The following is a 22,017-nucleotide window of genomic DNA, read 5'->3' as shown; positions in this document are numbered from 1 at the left end:
TAGCATTTCCACGTCATTTGTTTTCATCCTGGTTGGTTGTGTGCCGCAGTTTGTGGAGGATGTTTCGTGTGGCTGGTGGGCACAACAATCTGTCGTAGAAGGTAACCAAAGGGTCTGTCATTGTGGCGTGGATTGCGGAAGGTTTGACCTGTTTTGGCCATCCATCTACTTTGCCGCTAACTCAGGATCATTGTCCTGTCACAACTCACGAGGAATAAACGCAATCTCTGCTGACCGGCCAAGATCAGATCACAACTTCGTGCGCCTGTGCTTCTGCTGCTCAGTGCATCTGTTGATCCTGGCGCCCTCTCATACCCGGGAACATTGCGTAACTTGTGTGGCATGAAAACGCAGTACACCCAGTGGCTTGTCGTTAGTTCAAATGAGTCAAGTGCAACAACCTGTGTTGACAACTTGTAAGATTGCATACCGGGGCAGCGACACGCATTATACCTATAAGCATGCGCTGACATCTTTGTGGTACGTCATTCAGATTCTGTTTAGATCAATGGTACGAGAGGCTTGATGTTCGTTCAAATGAGTCAAGTCAAACAAGATATTTTGACATCTTGCCACATAAAAACCTTTCTGGACTGATCAATGTACATGGGCTAAATGTAATTTGAAAACAACAACCCTTGTTGTCTTTCTGAAGCAGGACGGCTCTCAGACCTTAACTAGACACGTGTGCATGACAATAGAAGGTTGCTCGACTCTGTAGAATGAATAGAGGTTATAGGTTACGGATCTGATTCTTCACTTGATCAAATGCATCTTGTTGCGCATGGGAGTCTCCATTGCAATTAAACGGTGTGTTTTGTTCTCTAGAATATATGTGAGAGTTGTTGTTGACAGGTTACTTATGACAGCTAGGACCTAAACTGTAATCACACCAAGCATGTCTCAGTCTCGTGACACCCTTTGATAGTTCTGAGTTCATGATGGCTGTCACCGTGTCAGGATCCGGTATGACACAGTCTGCGTGGATTGTGTGCCCCAAACAATGTGACTTAATTTGTTACTTCATGAACTGATATTTCTCTCTGTTCAGTTCAAAGCCAGATTTCATGATTTCTAGAGGACTTGTGTTCTTTGTCCGCCGAGTAACGTCATCCATGATCTCATCAAAGCCTTCTAGTCCACTCAGCGTCTCTGTCGTCTTCCTCTGAAACTCCTGTGGTCCAACACTGATATCCATGCGCTCTCTCAAACCGAAAACGGTTGTAACGTCCAAAGGAAATGATGAAGGTTGTCACAATGCAAGCTCTCGTTTTATATATACGCCTATATATAGAGGTTCCTGTCAGAATCCCAAACAGAAGCACAGTGTGGAAAAGACTGTGTATCTCGCTAGCTTTAATGCAATATTGTCGTCGTTCTAAACATTTGGCGTAAATCGATTCTTGGCAATTTTGATGTTGTTGTGCTTTAGACTAAGTAAATCATGAGAAATATTCTCATAAATACGATGGACAGTACATGATTTAACATTATTTTATCTTTATATCCATATCCGGTACAAATAAAAAGACTATCTCTATATTTGAAATAATCAGTTTTGGCTGTCTGCTGAAAAGCTGTTTAAAATGAGTTTGTTTGCTTGCTTAACGCCCAGCCGACCACGAAGAGCCATATCCGGGCGGTTTTAAAATGAGTTTGTTTGCTTGCTTAACGCCCAGCCGACCACGAAGAGCCATATCAGGGCGGTTTTAAAAAGAGTTTGTTTGCTTGCTTAACGCCCAGCCGACCACGAAGAGCCATATCAGGGCGGTTTTAAAATGAGTTTTTTTGCTTGCTTAACGCCCAGCCGACCACGAAAAGCCATATCAGGGCGGTTTTAAAATGAGTTTGTTTGCTTGCTTAACGCCCAGCCGACCACGAAGAGCCATATCAGGGCGGTTTTAAAATGAGTTTGTTTGCTTGCTTAACGCCCAGCCGACCACGAAGAGCCATATCAGGGCGGTTTTAAAATGAGTTGTGCCAACATTCTGTGACGACTTTGGTATTGTGTATAGTTGGTAACATCAAGTGGAGACTTTTTGCGCTCAAAATAAGTCTGAGGAAATCCACACTGATACAGTTGTTGTTCATTCTACTACACCAATCTGTTGCAGTGGTCATCTACCCCATGAAGCCATCTTTCTCAATACCGGTCAGTTGTTTATTCCATTTGTCTTTGATTGGGACTTAAACGCATCTTGCTGTCGCCACATTGTAAATTTCAACAATTTCCTCATCGTTATCTTGCACTAGATCGGTCTTCAGCAGGCCAGTGGGACCAAAGGCAAAGATCTTCCCACTGACTCGTGTCTACAAACCCCAGTCTTTGCACCACAATACCTCCGCTTTACGCGTAGATCTCGCTTCGGGATATATAGGTCATGTTGAGGCTGGCACACATAATTTGAAGCTTGAAGAGGTCCCTATCACCCTCTTTAGTATATATTCCCTTTTCTGGAGAAATGATGAATTTAATAAGCGATGGAGAAAGTGTTGGTTGGTGTTGAATTTAATTGCTGTCATCTTTCATCATTATCGTTATGACTGTGCCAGCGTCAAACTTGGAGGATGTCATATGAGAGTCTTCTCAAATGTTCAGGTGAATTGGCCAGGGCCTGAAGTCGGCATCAGTGATGTGCGTGTTTGTAGAGGAAAGCCAAAATGTTTCAGATTATCATTCATGGTATACATGAGAGTGGTTGCTTTGAGCACCGTGGTTCACGTGACCGTCATGCCCCCTACCCCAACAAACCCGGTCTGTGTGTCCGCTCACCTGCAGCGTTGATCTGCATGATCTTACCCGTAATACCGGCAACCTGAATTGTCTTTTGTTACATGTGGACTGTAACTGCATTGCATCACCCTCCGAGCCGTGACGTTGTAAATTGTATAAATACTGCACTGATGTTGTCACAGCAGACATCACTTCTGTATTGGGACTGTTCCTGTATAATTTGTTGTTGTCATAGTCAAGTAATCGCGATGTCTTCTCCAGGGGCTAGGGAAATATCATCCCTCAGCTCTCACTTGTTTTCACCTGTTACTCACCTGGTGTCGCGGACAGTTGTATATATATATATAGGGTTCCTTGGTCGGGCGTTGCTGACAGGTACCTGTGTCAAGGTGGGAAGACCTGTAGCTGGGCTTAGCTCAGTAATTCCACGCCTTGCACGCTTTGCACGCATTGCACGGGACGTTCACGGTAGGCTGCGCGCTATTTGTAGAGTTCACTGGTTACCTTGTAGCTGACTGTAAAATTCATAAGCATTCTTTTTTCTGTCTCGGCCGAGACCAGATGTTTTTCGAACGGCTGCGAAGTTCGCGTGTGAATTGTCGTTTGAGTTCGAAGTTTATTTTCAGTAGTAATGTACGTCTACTGGTTGACTTTGTTAAAGTCGGTTGCGTAAAGTGTACGCGATGATATTCATTGGCCTGTGTGAGGTAAGCTATATTTCTTGGTCTAGTTGGATAGACTTTTGTCAGTTTTGCTGAAGGTGAATTAGCGGCCGGTGGCAGGGGACAGGGAACCTACTTTAGTTACCGGTTGTACTGTTTTGTCTCGTCTTTGTGTTGTGGTAAATAGTGTTCATCATAGTGTTTAAAAGGGAATCATTATAATGGTAAATTATATTGTAGAAGGAAACCAAAGTTTAGAGTCATTGTGCTTCCTCCTCATCCCTAATAATGATGTCTATTGGAGGAGGAAGTCACGTGTCTTATATTTTTGGGGTGATTATTGACTTTGGCCTTCTAGGCTTTCAGTGTTTACTGTCGAGGACAGACCGGACGGGAAGGAGCGAACCTTAGCTTCTCAGCAGGGAGGAGGCACCCCCACGCTGCTGTGTGAGCAGCCACTTTGGATCATCGCCGTGGCATCACTACGCTGTTTTTGAGCAGCTATTTCGTAACGTCACAGCGGCGCAACCACGCTGCTGTTGAGCAGCAACATCGAACCGGCGCCGTCGCTGCAGCGTGTGTGCCGTGTGACAGCTCTCAACCGGGCTGACTCTCTCACCCCCGCGACAGAGACGCAGGTGTCGACCCGAGGGCGCACCCACCCCCCCTGAATTCGTCGAACGTGTAGCTAAGTACTTTCTTACAACGATAGATATCATTTATGGAATGAGGAGGGCCTTTAAGACGTACGTTCTTTGTATTTGACTATCCTGATTGTCTCGTATGTCGTTTGTTGACATTATTTGACTGTTGTTTACTTTCTCATGTTCATTATGTTCATCTTCATGTATTCTGCCGTGTAAAGGCAGAAGGAAGCAAGTCCATGAAACCTAGTTTCGAGAAAATCGACATTTTCTGTTTGCATCACTGATTTGGAATGAAAAGCTTTAAATGATTTGTTTGTTTGCTGATAACATGTAGGGCATTATTGTGCGTTTCTGCTATGAATATTAAAACCCTCATTTAATTCATCACTTAGAAATAATGATTTTTGTGGACTTACTGCCTTTTGCCGAATTAATTCCCCAAACTCATTCACTTAAAAATAATGGTAAAAGGCAGTAAGAGGACATACTGCTTTCTGCCAAATTATATCCCGACTTAAATCTTATTTTTTAAAAATGGCAAAAAGCAGCATTGGACTTACTGCTTTCTGCCATATTATATCCTAGCGTTATATCTGGCTGATAAAAAGGCATAAAGCAGCAAGTGGACTTTCTGCTTTCTGCTAATTTATTATCTCAGAAACTTGAAAGTAGAAGAAATACACGCAACACTGCTTTTGGAACGTTTTTCAAATGTGACTTTACGTCCAGTGATTTCGTGATTTTCTGAATGCACAAACAACTTCCTTGGTGAACAATTTGTATTTTCCTTTGTGATTAACTGATACGAATGTTCCCGTTTTCCTAAATTTCAACACATGCTTAAGTTAGTCTTTGTCTGAGTTCCTCGTTTTGCTTATCATTCTGTGGTCGCTCTCTAATGATTAACTTTATTGTTAATCCGTTCTTGTGTCATTGATATCGTTTAAAAAGACCATTATTTTTAATACAAGTGTGATACTCTCTTTTGATATTCACAAGAAAAATATTGACTTGAACGCAATTATTTTAAAATAAAAATAAAAATATAAGAAATCGTGTACATACACACACACACACGCTTTTTTTCTTGCTGCTTGTCTAACACACACACACACACACACACACACACACACACACACACACACACACACACACACACACACACACACACACACACACACACACACACACACACACACACACACACACTTTTGTTTTCCTTCTCACTGTCTCTCTCGCTTTCGTTTGCTGATACGAATTAGAATCCAGGATTTGACAAAAAGACGTTTTATTTATTGAGTTTGACTAACGATTTCCAAAGGACACAACATTAAAGCAACATCATGACAAAAAGAACTGGCTTGACAAGCCGCCATTATACCAGTGTTAACTATATATCGTGCAGTGTTCACTTTCAGCTGAAGTGTTCCACTTTTGAACAAAAAGTGTTTAATTAGTCTTAAAAACTGTGTGATGAACTATATAATCATTTGTAGTTGTACGCCATGCGCGCTACATTTGCTAGTAGAATTACATAGTAATTCACACAGTGTCCACAAACATTGCAGTTGAGTGTTCAACTAGCAAAACCACAAACCTGCAAAATATGATGTTGTATATTCATTTACCACCCCATCTCCCCCAGTTACAGTCTACACCCTTTCTAAAACTATTCACTGACATTCTGCCATCCGACTGATGACAATTATCTACTACAGCGATTAACTGGATGTAGATTTGTTCCATGAGACTGTTCGGATAACTAACAAACATACAATCCCCCCACCCCTTCTCCCTCCTCGTCTCAACGTTCTGCATCTCTGCGCTCATCATCTGTTATTGTCAAACTGAAAGTTGTCAGTATATAGTACTCCTCTTCCTCTTCGTCGGTCCATAACCGTCGTATGTTGCTGGCATTGTCATTTAGATAAGATCCATTGTTGCATCTCGCAGTTGCAACCTGCCAGCAACGGACGAATTCGGTCGAAGTGGTTGGCATGAGTGTGACACAGTGTGATATACCGTGGATGCACCGACTCATCATGCCCACCAACAATTTCGACAGCTTCCTCCTGGGGTGAGAATCAGAGCCATCAGTACGCTGCAGCGTTTTCGCCTTGCCCAGGGTGTGGCGAGAACACGTACAGGTGACGACCGAGCCAAGTTGCGATGGCGTAGAGTTCCCAAGCTGTTTCCCACCTGCCCAACTGTCGCATGTCCCGAAGGTGGTCGTCGATGGTTGTACCCACGTACTGTTCGAATAACTGAGGCTGGGAAGCAATTGTGTTGCACACCATGTCTCGCCACTTGCCATGGTTGGAACATAGGTCAGAGTCATTCTCAAAGCAGAACAGATAAGAAGGTAAGGCATCATCTGCGTCACTTAGGATGGAGATACTTGATGTTATGTCTCTTGTTATCCTGCTGTCTGGGGTTCTGGCTCGCTTTTTCTTCCTCGCTGGTGTCGTCTGGTCATCAGAGGAACATAGGTCAGAGCAGATAAGAAGGTAAGGCATCATCTGCGTCACTTAGGATGGAGGGGCTTGATGTTTCGGAAACGTGTGTTGAATCGTCGTATGTATGAGGAGGAATGGTGCAGTCACCGATTAAGCACCTGTCAACATAAAAGTTAACAATATCCCATTATAATGGCGACGAGCTACCACACAAATAACCGTAGGATCAGACAACAGTGGATGAACACGATTATCAGCCCACTCTTTCTCGTGTAAGCATTCATGTGCACCACCACATGTCTGTCCAATCTTTTACATGTGGAAAAAGCACCATTCCATCAGGACTCAAACATAACTTTTACAGTAAAGCTTTTCTCTTTACTGAGTTGATTTTTTTTAAATAGCAACATAAATCATGCAAAACGCCATAGGAATCACTTGCAAAATTCATTCGTCAAGAATGAAATCCCAATTTGAACTGAAAACGTTTGGGCCGAAGGCGTTTTGCATGTGAACACGTGGAATGGTGCTCTTGTGAACTGTAACACGTCTCGGCAGATATGTCTGTCTGTAGTGGGACATAATTATGATTGTTTTTACGAAAAAGTCTATGACTTATAAGAGTTAACCGTAAATGAAGTAAAACAAATTTTTCACCCAGTAATCTTTCAGTTTCACCAACCGAGGGCAGAAAGACATAAACAAGTCGCGTGAAGCGATATAAAAACATTCAGTCAATATGTAGGTATCACACTAAAAGATCAACTACAAAAACCAGTCGTCGGCGAGACTACATTCAGATAGTCTCGGCTAGCCATACCCGAAGAATCAACACCGGGACGGGTCACGCTCGACTCGGCGAAACATGCGAACATTTATACTCAACCTATTTTCTTTAATTCTGAGCGTCTTATCGATAAATATTTGAATTCAGGAGAAGATGCGGAATACAAAGCAATGATACTTTAATCGGTAAGTGAAAATTTGTTTTTAATGACAACTTTAATGAGCAATCTAATTAACTAATTGAAATTCAATCCCAAAGTGCGGACTGAGTCAAAGATTGCTTGACCAAAGTTTGGTTGAAAAATGAGAGCGTGACAGTTCCGCCTCAACTATCACTTAAAGCCGGATATGACGTCATCAAAGACACATATCGACAAAATGAAAAAATCTTGGGATATCATACCCAGGAACTCTCATGTCAAGTGTTATTAAGATCGGTCCAGTAGTTTTCTCTGAATCGCTCTACATGTACACACAGACACACACACACAGTCAATAGACCCTCGTCTCGATTCCCCGCCTGTGTTAAAACATTCTTCACTAAGTGTAACAAGATGTACTTTTCTTGTGGATTTAAACTCTATCAGATGTTAAAACAATGACGACAACAGTCAGGACAGTATTGATGGTAAAGTAAATATCTCTTTTTTATGTTTGGTGCGATTGACTTGCAGAGAATCTTCAGAGAATATCACCCGCCACCCCCTCCCCCCATCTCCCCTCCGGGCCACTGAAATGGCAAACGATAAGTGCTGCTGCTGCTGCTGCTGCAACGAAAGTGATGTCAAGATGTTGCTCGTTTTAAAACATACCTCTTCAGCCCGAGAAAAGAAAGGAATGAAAAAATGTTGCACACTATTTAATTTTTGGCTGTGTAAGTGAAACATACCTTGTTTTGGGCCCTTCAGCAAATGGGGCAGTGGTGGCGAGTATCCCTCAGACTGTGTGCTGCAGCTGTCGTCGCTGCCTGTCCCGCTTCGAATTACATTTCTGTCAGATATAATAGGACACAATACTTATTTCAATGGTTGGAAGCACAAAGAGACGGGAGAACAATCCTCCAGTTCTAGATCTAACACGCTGTCAGTGCTCAAGACTAGTGTTGTTCAACCAAAAGTCACTCATTCAAGATCAAAACAACTATCTCTTTGTATTAGAAACATGCTAAATGCATCCATAAATATCATGATGAAAATAGCAGAAGTGAATAGTCAAGAAGTCACGGTAGAAGTAGCGTACAACAACAAAACTATAATACGAATACGAATACGAATACTTTATTATCTCATACAGAGAAATTTCAGTGTGGTGCACATTAAAAGACAAAACAAATACTAAGACAACAGATAAAAAATACCATACGAAGCATACTACACTCGCGCACGCATATGTACACTAACAGGAAGAGTAACATAATTCCAAATAGGTTAATTGCCGTCAGCTTTAGCTAAAAGTTTAACGCTAAAAACTATCATTATCACAGGACTAGATATGTCATTGAACATGGTAAATGGGCATTTGAACTATGGCATTTTACTTCAGTGCTAGCTCCGTAATGCAAGTGCACATTGGAATACCCAAATCAGTCAGAAATCAGTGTTGTCGTTGTAAATTCCCATACACCTTTTGAGAGAGAGTCATTTCAGACCGGAACGCAAAAATGCCAACAACAAAAATCATGAAACAAACAAACCAACTTACTGTACTGTTGCTTCGGATAGTTGAACACGTCGGCAGCAGCTCTCATCGCCATTTTCCCCGACAAAGGCCAGGGAAATAATGATACAATAAGCTTAGTTCTGATTGGTAAACCGCAGTCAGGATTACAAAAGGGTGAACGCGATTGGCTAATGGACATAGAGCGCTAAACCATGCAAACTCGTTTTGAGGCTTGCAAGGAAGTAAGTCCAGTGCAAACCTGAAAACCAAAAGTCCTTGGACTTGCTTCCATTTGCCGATTTTTATCCTTCGATTAAATTTTTTTTAGTGGACTTACTTCTTCAAAAAGTCCATAAATATTGATCGCACATCTTAGAAATTTTGACACAAGATGCGCCTTTTTCCCCTCTGCATTATGATATGAAAATCTCATTTTTACCAAATTTGGACTTACTGCCTTCTGCCAATACACGGCAGTATTCGTGTTAACCCTTCCATCATTCCATCCATCGTCACCCCCATATTTCACCCAACTGGGAACTATTAAATATTTTCATTTATTTACATCGGTGTTCTGTGAGTGCTGTGTGGTGTGGCCAAAGTTTTTGTGTGAAAAACTAAACATGCAAACGTGCATGCACGCGACAATGGCGAGCTTGCCAGGATAAATCCTCTTTGAATTCAAGGAATTCACTTCATTTTTGTCGTTGGCCACACTTCCCATACACTGGGCACTGATGTACTGTAGTTAATTAGCTTTTGTTGTTGTCTGGTAACTGTGGGTGGTTGGAGGGGCCCGAGGGTTAGCATCAGGCCTTGTGGGTTTCCTGTCCTTGTTGCCAGTCAGCCGTGCCTTGTTTGATTTTCCATGTTTTGGCTACCCATTTGCTAGTTTTGTTCTTGTTTATAATGGAACTTCGTTCTGGTCGTGTTCTGGATGATAGTGCTATCATGGCGTCTAGGACAGAAAGTGGTTCGGATAGGATTGCTAGGTGGCGTTCACTTGCTGAGGAGCTAGGTGTTAAATCTACCAGTATTCCTGAGTTTATTGCCGAGCGAATGACCCGTGAAGATGCGGAACAGGCTAGACTAGAGCTAGAGAAGGAGAAACTAGAGCTGGAAAGGAAAGCTTATCAGGATAAGCTAGAAGTAGCGCGTCGAGAGACTGATGAGAGAGTTAAGTATGTTCAAGCTCAGCGAGAGACTGATGAGAAAGCCGCGGAAGAAAAACTAAGGCAGGAAAGAGAAGAGCATGACCTTCGCATGCAACTCCTGCAGAGAGAGTCTGAAGGTAAGAGGGTGAAGAAAGGAAGTAGGGATAGGGCTGGTAATGATGGAGATTCATCAGGTGAAGAAGAGTCTAGTGACCTTCGTGGTTTTCGGCCTTCCATACCGATGTTTGATGAGAGCAAAGAAGACATAGCTACTTGGTTGAAAAGGTTTGAGAGAGTCGCTACCTTGTACAAGTGGAAGAGAAATACATGGGCAACTAGGGTCTCGACTAGGTTGTCGGGTAGGGCTGTAGAAGTGTACAACACTCTTGATGATGATAGCGCAGACGACTATGATGGTTTGAAGGTCGCGTTGTTAGGCCGCTATCAGCTCACAGCAGAAACTTACCGCCGCCGTCTCAGAACCTGCAAGAGAAAGGAACATGAAACGTTCAGACAGTTCGGTGCTCGCATTGAAGAGAATTTGACTAAGTGGCATGAGCTTTCCGAGATCACAGAACTGAAACAGTTGGTTTTGCTTGAACAGTTCTTGCAGACCCTGAGCGCGGACATGGCCGCGTACGTTAAGGAGAGAAAACCTCAGACGTTAGCCGAAGCAGTTAAGTCCGCTGAGATTCATTTTGAAGCACACCGTGATTGCAAGAAGTTTTTTCAGCATGATCGTGATCAGGGTGGAAAGGCTGACGCTGGTGAAAAGAAGAAAAGTGGAGATAACTCATTTGGTACATCCGGTAGGAAGTGTTACATCTGTGAATCCCCCAAACATTTGGCTAGAGATTGCCCCAAGAAGAGCAAGTCGACTGGAGCGGTGAATAGGGGTCCTGAGAAGTCCTTACCGCCCGTCAGTGTACCTACTTTGTGTACTCCCTGTAGCCAGCAAGACTACGACCCGAGATGCCTGGTTGTGGTAGATGGTGTTGCAGTGGAGGGGTTGCGTGATACTGGATCTCAGGTTTGTGTCGTGAAGAGTTCATTAGTTTCAAGGTCTCAGTTCACAGGACAGGATCTTGGGGTTTCTATGGCTGAGAAAGACATCAAGAGGCGCTATCCAGTGATTAAGGTTCAGGTTGATTGTCCTTTCTACACTGGTGAGGTTGAGGCTATCGTCATGGATACACCTGTTGCTGATTTCATTGTAGGTAATCACGCCCGGCTGGGTGATTCGAATGTTCTACCAGTGTACGCGGTTTCCAAGGTTGTTTCAATTGTCACTCGTGCTCAGGCTGCCGCTGAAGGAAAGAGGCCGACTTTGTTGCATGTTGCTGCTCCGGGTCTAGAAGCAGTCACCCCCGAGCAGTTGCATGACCTTCAGTGGAATGATTCGACTTTGAAGAGTTGTCGTGAGGCGGCAGATCGCCGAGACGTCAGAACGTCTGGTCACTCCGGTGAAGTTGGGTTTGTCTGGAAGAAGAAGATTCTGTACCGTGAGTATCGCGGTGGTGGTAGCGTCTATACTCAGGTTGTTGTTCCCCAGCAGTTGAGGTTAGGTGTTATCAAGTTGGCCCATGAACCGCCTATGGGAGGTCACATGGGTGTTCAGAGGACACGTGATCGAGTTTGGCAGCAGTTCTTTTGGCCAGGTATGTGCGCAGACATACGTCGCTTTGTGTTGTCTTGTGATCAGTGTCAGAAGGTTTCTCATAAGCCACAGAAGGTAGTACATGCACGCGTGTGTGTGTGCATGTGAGTGTGTGTGTTTGTGTGTGTGTGTTTGAGTGTGTGTGTTTGTGTGTGTGTGGGTGTGTGCGCATATGTTTGCGTCTGTGAGTGTGTGTGTACTGTGTGTGCGTTTGTGTGCATGTGCATGCGTGTGTGTGTGTGTGTGTGTGTGTGTACATGCGTGCGCGCGCGCGTGTGTGTGTGTGTGTGTGTGTGTCAAAAACTGTTTGACACACACACACACACACTCGCGCGCGCACGCATGTACACGCATGTTTCTTCTAGAGCAGCAGGAGAAGGAAAAGGATGGAATTTATAGTGGCAGTCTTTCATAATGGGGTTCGAACATTTATTGGGAGGAAAAATAACAACCCACTTACGCATGTTAATGCGTTATCTGCCCCTTTTTAGATACGTTACCAATAGCTCCATATATATGTTGGCGTGTCGATAGCCAAAAGACGCACGCGTGTGGTTTGGGTTTAAATAAAACGAATGTTGCGCTTAACCGTATCATTGAGAACCGCGGTGTCCCTCCACTTAGTTCACCGTTTTGATAGCATCGACATGTTCTCGTATTTAATTACACTTTCAAGTGAGAAGCAGACCACATGTAGCGGATGTGGACAAGTTGTTTTCCCTCATTCAGCAAACTTCCCATCAAACTAATGTGACATGCAGAAACATACCTGTAAACAGATGTAGACCCAAAAACCTCGTCTGCTATGACGTAGAGCTCCCCATCAGAAGCTAGTGCTGCCAGCTTGTTGGCATCAGGAGGAGTGTAGGGATTCACATCATGACGATGCACAGTGCCAAAGCCAGACGCCGGATTTGAACCAAGGACACACTGCAGCTGTCGTTCAATCAGTAAGGACACAGCGCGGCTTTCGTTCACCACGCTGACCACGTGAACATCGTGACCTTGGTGAAGCCACTGAATGGCCTTGATGACAAGGACGATTGTCTTCCCGGTACCTAGTGGTCCTCGCAGATGAACACAACACAGAGTGTTGTCACTGAGGAGGTCGACCTGGTCTGGGTAGAGAGCCAGCAAGGAGTGGATGAGACCGGTTTCTGCCACAGCCTCGCCCTCTGTTCTCACGACTTTGCTTGCTGGGGTGTATTTCCCTGGTTTGGCCATTGCTTTGCGTGGGGCTGTCACTGTGGGGACCTCCACCGTTGTGGCGGGACCGCAAAATCTAAACAAAGAATACTAATAGTTATAATCATAATTAACGTCAAACAATGACTATTAAACGCTGATGAAAAAAACTTCAAATCATGCAAGTGGAAATGTTTGTTGCATATGTTGGGATGAATAGGCAGGTAGAAGTTAGTTTAATGGCAAATAGTTCAGTTATAAATATTGTTTAGACGTCTTTGGTCTGAGAATCCAGTGCCTGTGGAGAGGAAACTGATGGAAGCTGACGTGAATTTTCGACAGATAATTGAGGTATGTGCTTCGTTTTGGACTATACCAACTTCCAGGACGTTCGTGTTTTACTTCGAGGACATGCGTTGTGAACAGCGGTTCCAATGATTGTGAATGAAGTGTGCTGTGTGTAGTACCGGCCTGTGTTTTCTTCTTCTGCATGACGAGAGGTAGTGTGTTATATGATCATGAGTTGATTCATGACGATTTGATTCAATAGCAAAATGTTTTGCTCAAGTGCGTGTTGTCATCATCCATGTGTGTGTGTGTGTGTGTGTGTGTGTGTGTGTGTGTGTGTGTGTGTGTGTGTGCGACTGAGTGGATAGATGTGTGTGGTTGAGTGCGTGCATGTAGAAGCCCCCGTGGGAGGAAAATCAACTACTAGGGCACTATTTCAAAAAGTACGAAATTCCTTGACTGTAAGACAGAGACAGAGAGTGAGTGAGTTGACACTCAGAGACAGACAGACGGACATACAAACAGAGACAGACAAAGAGACAGACAAACATAAATATTTCCTACCTATTTGAACAAGTAATCTGCAGCACGTTTCTTCACAAATCATAACTTCGTTTTTGCGAGTGAAGTTAATCACAGGCAATCCGTTTTCTCTCTTCCTCCAGTGTTTTGTGCGTGTACCTTAAATATTTGTCAAAAGGTACTCACCTTGCGAGAAGCTTGTCATATACTGTGTCTGACATATGTTGGTCTGGTCCGGCCCCAAGTGACGTGATGTTCTGCCACCAGGAGGACAACAGGGGGAAGGTCGGGCTGGCAGACGTCTGGCTGGATGACGTGGATGCTCCGCTGGTGGGTTGATTGGTCTGACCTGTGCTGTTGCCTTGGTTACTCATAGACTGGAGATCTGAATTGGAATGTATCTGGTCCGCGCACAGACATCTAGTAATGGCCTCTGACAGGTTTTTGGCGTCATGACAGGTACAGAGATCCTGTTGAAAAAAATGCTGATATTATGCTTTTAGAACTACTCCTCGTCACGATCAACTGACCCTGCATTAACGGCTGGTTTTACATACATATGCATTACTTTTAACAACAAATTAGTTAGATATGCGTTTCAAAATAAAACCTGTAGTATGTTCAATAGGTTCATCCTTACTTGATTCTTTTCATTTCAATAGTTGTACCAAGTGAACGTTAATCAAAACCACCTGTTAAGACGAATACATTTCATACATTTTTGCTGTAGTTCATTTGTTTTGTTTTAATTATAATTGTCAGTAAGTACTGGTGTCACATGACTGATGTGAACCAGTTGATTGGCTAATGGCGATGCGCTAAAACTGTTAGCGCACTCTTGGAGTGCGCTAACTTTTCCACAGAGCGTATTCTTCCGCCCTTTGCCTAAGCGAGACTGTGCTCTCATCCTCAGAATTAATTAATGACATGTAGCTTATATTATCCACAATACCAAATGACCATAAATTCCCTGCTTCTCAATTAAAGCAGAAGTGGTTTTTTTCTGACCGATTGCATGTGCCTGTGCCACAGTGCCACTGATCTAAAAATAGAAGCCGCTGTATTTCCTCTCATTTTCGCCGACTAGCATAGATTCTTCTCATATGCCGTGTTAGTGGCATGTAGCTTATCATCCACATTACCAAATGATGAGTTAGTATACAATTCCCAGCGGCTAACAGAAAACAAAAGTGTTATTCCGATAACGTACCAGCTACTGAGCTAGACCAGCATTTGGAAGGCGGTACTGACAATATCGTTATTGAAACAATCTCAGTGCACTAAGGGATTTATAGATGGTACTAAACACAAACTTAAAATCACGGCATGCTTTGGGATTAATAAACAGGAAAACAAAACAATTAGAAAACAATAGAGATAGAAACATTCAACAGCATCAAGGCATGTATGCAGCATCAGAATCTCTTCCGTTACAGGCCACCATTCAAACCAAATCTAATCGTTTGTCAATTATACTTGAACAAGCATGACCCTGACCTTCTGTAACTGAGGGGCGGTGCTGAGTGCCTGCATCAGTTCAGCGGAAGTGACGTTGGGCAGGACGAGGGTCTTGGTGACCTGGACAGGGCCCATGTCTGACATAAGATGGTTCAGCACAGTCTTGGCTTTGTTCAGCTGCTTTAATGCCTTGATCACTTTGCCCACCACCGCCTGGTTGAGATCGGGGGTGTTCCTCCTGTCTGCTCCCACGGCCTTGACCTCGCACACAATCAGGCCGTAGTGGCGGTGGATGATGAGCACGTCAAAGTCCCCGTCGTGGTGCTGCTGTTGCTGCATCGTGACAGGTCGCGGCAGGTTGGCACAAGCTGCTGCATTATTTGCTGCATTGATAGGGTCAGTGTTGTTGTCCAAGTATTTGCGGAAGTCAAGTTGAGAAATGACCATCATAACTTCGTGATGTTCCTTGGACAGAACTCGCAGACATCTCAGTAGGCGTTCAGCCGCATCATCGTCCAAGACGTCAGTTTCGATAAAACGCGGTAGTGGTGCAGGATCACTGTGTGGCAGAGTGAAGACACTGCCGGCCACAGGGAAGATTGGGTGAGTCTGGGCCAACGGAGGAGGATAGAGCGGCACTTGTTCAAGCTTTGGCTTTTTAGGTGGTGGCTCAGGAACAAGAACAGGCAGGTGGCCAAGATGGTCTATGACAGCGATGCGATGTTGCGTCTTACGGAAAAACAGGTGCGGAAGAAAGTACGTTTTCTTATGACGGTCAGGATACCATTCGTTCACGCACTGAAGCCAAAAGCCCAGAGATGCTTGGATATGATTCTGAAGAGGTGCTAGTGAACACCCTGCTGTTGTCTGTTGATACAGAAAACAATCACGATGTTAAGCTATATCCTTCAGGGAATCAGTAAATAGGTACATCAAAAATTGAAGAAGGCACAACAATTTTAAATCAATTAGCAAACGGGAATACTAGCTGAAAATGCACAGCCCCATTCTCCCTGGAATCAAATGAAGAACAGATAGGAAACATGTATGCCTTAAAGTCGTATGTGCATACTCAGGCTCATACATTTCAACAAGCAACATTTAAATGTAATTTAGAACCAGCCATATAAGTCTTGTAATTCTGAATTCAGCTCCAGTCATAGGCCTAATTCTTTTGGCCGTCATAATTTGAGCATTCGTTTGACATCTGTAGGATTTGTTTTATTAGACATGAACGACCAAGGAAACAGTCGCAGAGGGGTTAGCAATGTGGCAGCAAACCAAAGTTTTATGATGAGAAAAAAGTGGGTATTTTTTGTGACTATTCAATTCTTTTTTTTTTTTTTTTTTTTCAATTTTATTCAAATAAATAACAACAATTAACAATATCTCATACAATGAGTTAAATACAACAATTAACAATATCTCATACAATGAATTAAATACAACTTATCGATTACAACAAGCTAACTTTTCTTTAACGTTTTGTTCTTCGAACACTCACACAAAAATGCTTCTTATCTGTAACTGCCTATCAAAAATACTTTCCAACGGTAAAAACGAATTTGTTTTTTTATATATACTAACGCACATCTTTCCGATTAAGATAATGTGGTTCAATTTATACATAGTTGCCTTTTTCACCATTACAAAATGCATACCAAATAAAACATCACTAACTTTCAAAACAACCTTAATTTCTAAAGTACGAAATATAAATTTTTCAATAAACTTCCAGAATTTGTATACAACCGGGCATTCAAAAAAGAAGGGTTCAATGAAATCAGTTACATCACAACAGTAATTACATTTATTAGTTTCCGTTACTTTCATTTTACACAGGAGAATGTTGGTCGGATAAATGTTGTGCATAATTTTCCAGTGTAAAACTCTTAATCTAGTCTCTTGTGTTGACTGATAGGCAACTATCCAAGATCGTTCATCAATTTCTACATTAAACTTTCTCTTCCAAAATCCTCCGGAACATGGTACATCTGTTTTCATATTGATAATCTCTTTCCTATATTCTCTGGCACTTAACACATTTTTGCCGTTAAACAGTGGTAAGGTAATACAAGCATCATCAGTCATATTTACAACATTTTTCCTCATAAATAATGACACAGCAGCTTTTACAACATTATATTCAAGAATTCGGTTTGGTGAATATCCAATCAGATCACAAATATCTTGATATGATAATATGTTTCCCGAACGTACAATGTCAGTTAATACCAATACACCTCGTTGTATCCAACTTTCAAAAAATAAAACTTTGCCACTATACGTTATGCATGCATTATTCCATAATAAAACCGGCCCGCTTGTCCCACGATCGTAGTGGTTATTATCCAGCCAATATTTTAATACTGCTTTCCAAAAGTGTGATTTCACTAGGTCTAACCCTTTAAATCTTGCACTGTTTACATTCGATAAGAAACATTCAAAATGCTTTCCAAAACGCAAATACATCATCTTTGGAGTAAAACTCCAATTATCATTTTCATTTGATGTAGTTAGTTGTGAAACCCATTGTAATAAAAAAGAAATTTGCATTTGCCTAATATCGATCATTTTTAAACCACCTTTTTCAATTTCAAAACATAAAACGCTTCTTTTCACCTTTTCAAAGGCCTTCCGATTACAATCTCTTTTTCGCCACAAAAATCTAAACAATAAGGTATTGACTTCATTCAAAACACAATCAGGTAATACAAACGCTTGCATAATATACACAAATTGTGAAATTAAAAACGTTTTCACAATACATATTTTCCCAACAATGCTCAAATTTCGCTTCTCCCATGCACAAATCAATCGCTTAATATTCCTTATTCTTCCAGTCCAGTTATCTTCTACCAAAGAAGCACTCTTATCATTACAAAAATATACACCCAAAATCTTCAACTTCTTCTTCCAGCCAAAATTATAAAATGTTTCATCACAATGCTTCCTACTACCCAACCACATCGCCTCAGACTTTCTCTTATGTATCCTATTCAATTCTAAAATGGTTACACCTAACCCAGAACGTGAGGTCTCACGGTAGTCGATGTATCCTGTTGAACAATAACACTATTTCAATCATTCTATGCGGGAACTTTATGTACGTGTTTAGGAAGATAGAGCCAACGGAGTGTGCTAATCTCACGACGGAAATAAAAGGGAATGGTTATATTAAATTGAATATGTAGTTTGCAAACAGAACATTTAACTGAACAAATGGTTGACAGAAAGTCAAAGAAACGGGGGAAAATTAGGAAACATTGAAATGCTTGAGGACCAACACACCCAGCACTTCAGAAATCGACAACAACAACGACAACGACAACGACAACAACGACAACGACAACAAAAACACCACTATTAACAGACAGACATAAAACAACAACAGCAACAACAACATTAACAACAACAACAACAACAACAACATGTAAAACTACAACTTCAACAACTACTACAATAATAACAAGATTTAACTGAAAAACTGGATTCACCTGTGTTGGCATAGCTGTGTTTGGTCCATGAGTGAGAGGCTGTGAAGGTTGGCTGTTCCATGGCACACTGTTCATATTGTAAGGCTGGTTGTTCATATGTGCTGGTGGGGGGAGCCTAGCTGTGTTTACAACCTGGCCGAAATGTGGAGGCTGGCATGTACCTGACACACTGTTTATACGGTGAGGCTGGTTGTTCATATGTGCCCGCGCTGGAATTATAGCTGTGTTTCCTCCACAGCTGAATTGTGTTGGCCGTGGAGGGTTAGTGTTGCAAGGTGCATTGTTTGTATTGTTCCAGAAGAGAATCTGGTTGTTCATGTGTGCTGGTGGAGGGAGCCTAGCTGTGTTTCCAGCATGGCTGAAATGTGTTGGCTGTGGAGGCTGGCTGGTGCCTGCCACATTGTTGGTGTTGTAACTATAAGCATGCTGGTTGTACATGTGTGCTGGCGGGGGAGGCTGAACTGTGTTTCCTCCATGACTGGATTGTGGTTGTTGTGGCGGTTGGTTGATCCGTAGCTCGATGTTTGTATTGTACCGGTAGGGAGGCTGGTTGTTGTTCGGGCGTTCCATTGCAAGCTACTTTGTTTCAATGTCTGGACACATTAATTCTTAAGTCGTATTTGTCGTTAGGCATCGTTCACCTGAGCGTGGCTTTATGGCAAGGGCAACTGCTTGGTGCATGTCAACCTTGGATTTCAATGTAAATGTCCGGAAATTCATGATTCCAATTTCAAGCATCAAAACTTAATCACTCTCCGTTTGAACAGGTACAAGGAGGCCGTCCTTAATGTTTCAAGGTTCGTTGTAAAGTCCATTGTCATATGTCTCGAAGTATGCAACAAATGACACAATTGCTACTTAAATGAATTGTATTATATATATGCAATGCCTGAAAAAAGGTATCTTTCAAACTGCCCTTGCCTGCCCTGGAAAAACAAACAACACATTCATGACACTTACTTTACGGCATAATAGAGTTGAGCGGGAACCTTGAATTTGCTAATTTGATTGCGGGGGGTGTATGTGTTACAGGTTCCACTGTACAGACACTACATCATGTAAACTTAATTAGTTTTCACAATAAGATAGGGGAATACATTTCCTTTTCAGTCATATAATTGGTTTTACAACAAAACGCCTCATCACAAAGAGCTGCCCTCAAACGCATTGCTTAGTTTTTAGAATTAAAGGTTAAACGACTAGCGAGAGTTATACGTTCAATATTCAAAGGAATAATATCCAACAAGAAAACTGTCTCAAATCGCCCCAAAAGCTATACAGTCTGTGTCATAGAAATTAGAACACGCGCTATTCTTCTGCAAATAACGCTCCGCGATCATAGCACGCTGCGGCGCGCCGTTTTGAGCATAAGTCAAATGTGGACAAGGTCTGCCGGGAGTGTCTGGACAGGCCATAACGCCGACAAGGGCATCTGCAGGTCTGGTGACATCGAAACTTGACGTCACATTAGGTCATTTCGGGAATTCCCGATGTGACACTCTTTTCTGCCAACGCTCAACTGGAAGCCTTTTGTTGCCGAACAGTGTTGTAAACTTGTAGTACACAAAACCGGGTGAGCTTGGAGTTATCGTCACCATCATAACATAATGAAACACACTCAAGCTCCAGAGTTGAGTAACCCAGGGAAGATAACACCCACAGTGACTTGACAGTAAGCTGAGCGCTGGGACTGAAAACACGTTGCAATACAAGTGAAAGACAGATTGACATCCTCCACGCATGACCGAAACTGAATAGTTTAGCATTGCCGTTTGGATTCTGTGGCCCTTTTCTTTTCAAACCTTTTACTTAAACTGAATGTCCTCATTTGGGACCGAATTGTATGTCCCCTCCCCCCCCCCCCCCCCTCTTCTGTGGACTGGGTGGCCGAGTGGTAACGCACTTGCGCTCGAAAGCGAGAGGTTGCGAGTTCGACCCTGGGTCAGGGCGTTAGCAATTTTCTCCCCCCTTTCCTAACCTAGGTGGTGGGTTCAATTGCTAGTCTTTCGGATGAGACGAAAAACCGATGTCCCTTCGTGTACACTACATTGGGGTGTGCACGTTAAAGATCCCACGATTGACAAAAGGGTCTTTCCTGGCAAAATTGTAGGGGAGGGAGGGGTAGGGTGGGACACAAAAATCCTTTATTGGAATATCTCATTCAATACTTAAGACAAAAACACAAAACTGGTGTCATCAGAAACTTTATTGAATTTGCCACAAAACAAAGAAAACAAAAAATAGATTTATTTAACCGACTCAGGAGAATTCGCAGTTAAAAACGCAAACAAATGTGGGGCAGGGTGGAACATGACGGGGCAGGATGGGACATTGCTTGGGGCAGGGTGGAACATGACGGGGCAGGGTGGGACATATGAATTTGTGTGTGAAGTTAAGAACCTTGTACCAGCTAAAACAACGCCCTCGTGAGTCTTCATTGACATTGAAGATTTCCGATGATTGGTGATAAGATCCCTGTAGAGTCCACCGCCTGTCCTCACTGAACAAATGCTTCTTTGAAGCTCTGGCTTTCTTGGCCACAGCTCGAGGTTTCTTGGGCACAGCTCGAGGTTTCTTGGCCACCTTTTTCTTCTTCGCTTCCATCTCTGCTTTTTGTGGTGTGTCTGGAAACACTCGGCTTCTGCCAAGCGCTTGACCGGTACGCTTCCTCTGCTGGGTAGCCTTTGGGTATGGCCTGATAACTCCAGGTGAGCAGATCAGAATAGAGTCAGGGGAACGAGATGCGCTTGGATCAGGTGGACAGTCAGCAGCGCTTGGATCAGGTGGACCGTCAACAGCAGCGTTTTGGGCGGCTTGTGTTGAAGTTTCAATGGGAGTGGTTGATTGTTGACAGGGTTTGTCGCTGATGTAGCTTTGGTAGAAGTCGGTTTCTGAAAAGACTTCGGTATCCAGTGGGCAGATGCCCGTGGACTTGAAACCACTGGTGATGTTCTGAATTGTGAAGGCACGGTTATATGCAGTGCCAAGGATTCCTGCGACGTCGTGGATCGTCTGACGTTTTCCAGGGTTGTTGTACATCCATGAGGTGATCGCTGCGTTATACTGCCTCTTCAGCGGGCTAAAGACGGTCTTGTCCAACGGTTGGAGCCTGTGACTACAGTGGGGAGGGAGACTCAACAGCACAATGCCGTTGTCTCTGCAGTAGTCAACTGCTTCCACTGAGATGTGGGATACATGATTGTCTAGAATGACAAAGACTTTTTTCTCCACCGTGCATCGAAGATGTTTCTGAATATGGTGGAGGCACTGCACGAAGATTTCCTGCGTCATCCACCCGCCTGGGTTACAAAA

At 43.0% G+C, this 22,017-nt stretch overlaps 2 protein-coding genes and 1 long non-coding RNA gene across 3 annotated transcripts; all 3 read right to left on the bottom strand.

Annotated features, from left to right (window-relative positions):
* Window positions 1-5,314: 5,314 nt before the first annotated feature.
* LOC138979750 (uncharacterized) lies at window positions 5,315-8,546 on the bottom strand. Its single transcript, XR_011460119.1, has 2 exons — window positions 8,175-8,546; window positions 5,315-6,657 (listed from the first exon to the last, which is right to left on the bottom strand). It is a non-coding gene; the product is annotated as an uncharacterized lncRNA (long non-coding RNA).
* A 3,583-nt stretch (window positions 8,547-12,129) lies between these two features.
* Window positions 12,130-14,214, bottom strand: LOC138980751 (uncharacterized). Its single transcript, XM_070353651.1, has 2 exons — window positions 13,937-14,214; window positions 12,130-13,037 (listed from the first exon to the last, which is right to left on the bottom strand). Exons 1-2 carry the CDS (start codon window positions 14,122-14,124, stop codon window positions 12,419-12,421), a joined length of 807 nt encoding a protein of 268 aa, XP_070209752.1. The 5' UTR covers window positions 14,125-14,214; the 3' UTR covers window positions 12,130-12,418.
* Window positions 14,215-15,220: 1,006 nt separating this feature from the next.
* Window positions 15,221-19,966, bottom strand: LOC138979468 (uncharacterized). The gene is made up of 2 exons (XM_070352186.1): window positions 18,706-19,966; window positions 15,221-16,075 (listed from the first exon to the last, which is right to left on the bottom strand). The coding sequence occupies exons 1-2, from the start codon at window positions 19,273-19,275 to the stop codon at window positions 15,221-15,223; spliced, it is 1,425 nt and encodes a 474-aa protein (XP_070208287.1). The 5' UTR covers window positions 19,276-19,966.
* Between the last annotated feature and the right edge of the window lie 2,051 nt (window positions 19,967-22,017).

The sequence above is a fragment of the Littorina saxatilis genome, linkage group LG11 (assembly GCF_037325665.1).
Source record: "Littorina saxatilis isolate snail1 linkage group LG11, US_GU_Lsax_2.0, whole genome shotgun sequence".
Classification (NCBI taxonomy): Eukaryota; Metazoa; Mollusca; class Gastropoda; order Littorinimorpha; family Littorinidae; genus Littorina; species Littorina saxatilis.
Note: the sequence above shows the minus strand (reverse complement) of the source record. Positions and strands in the feature narration are given on the sequence as shown.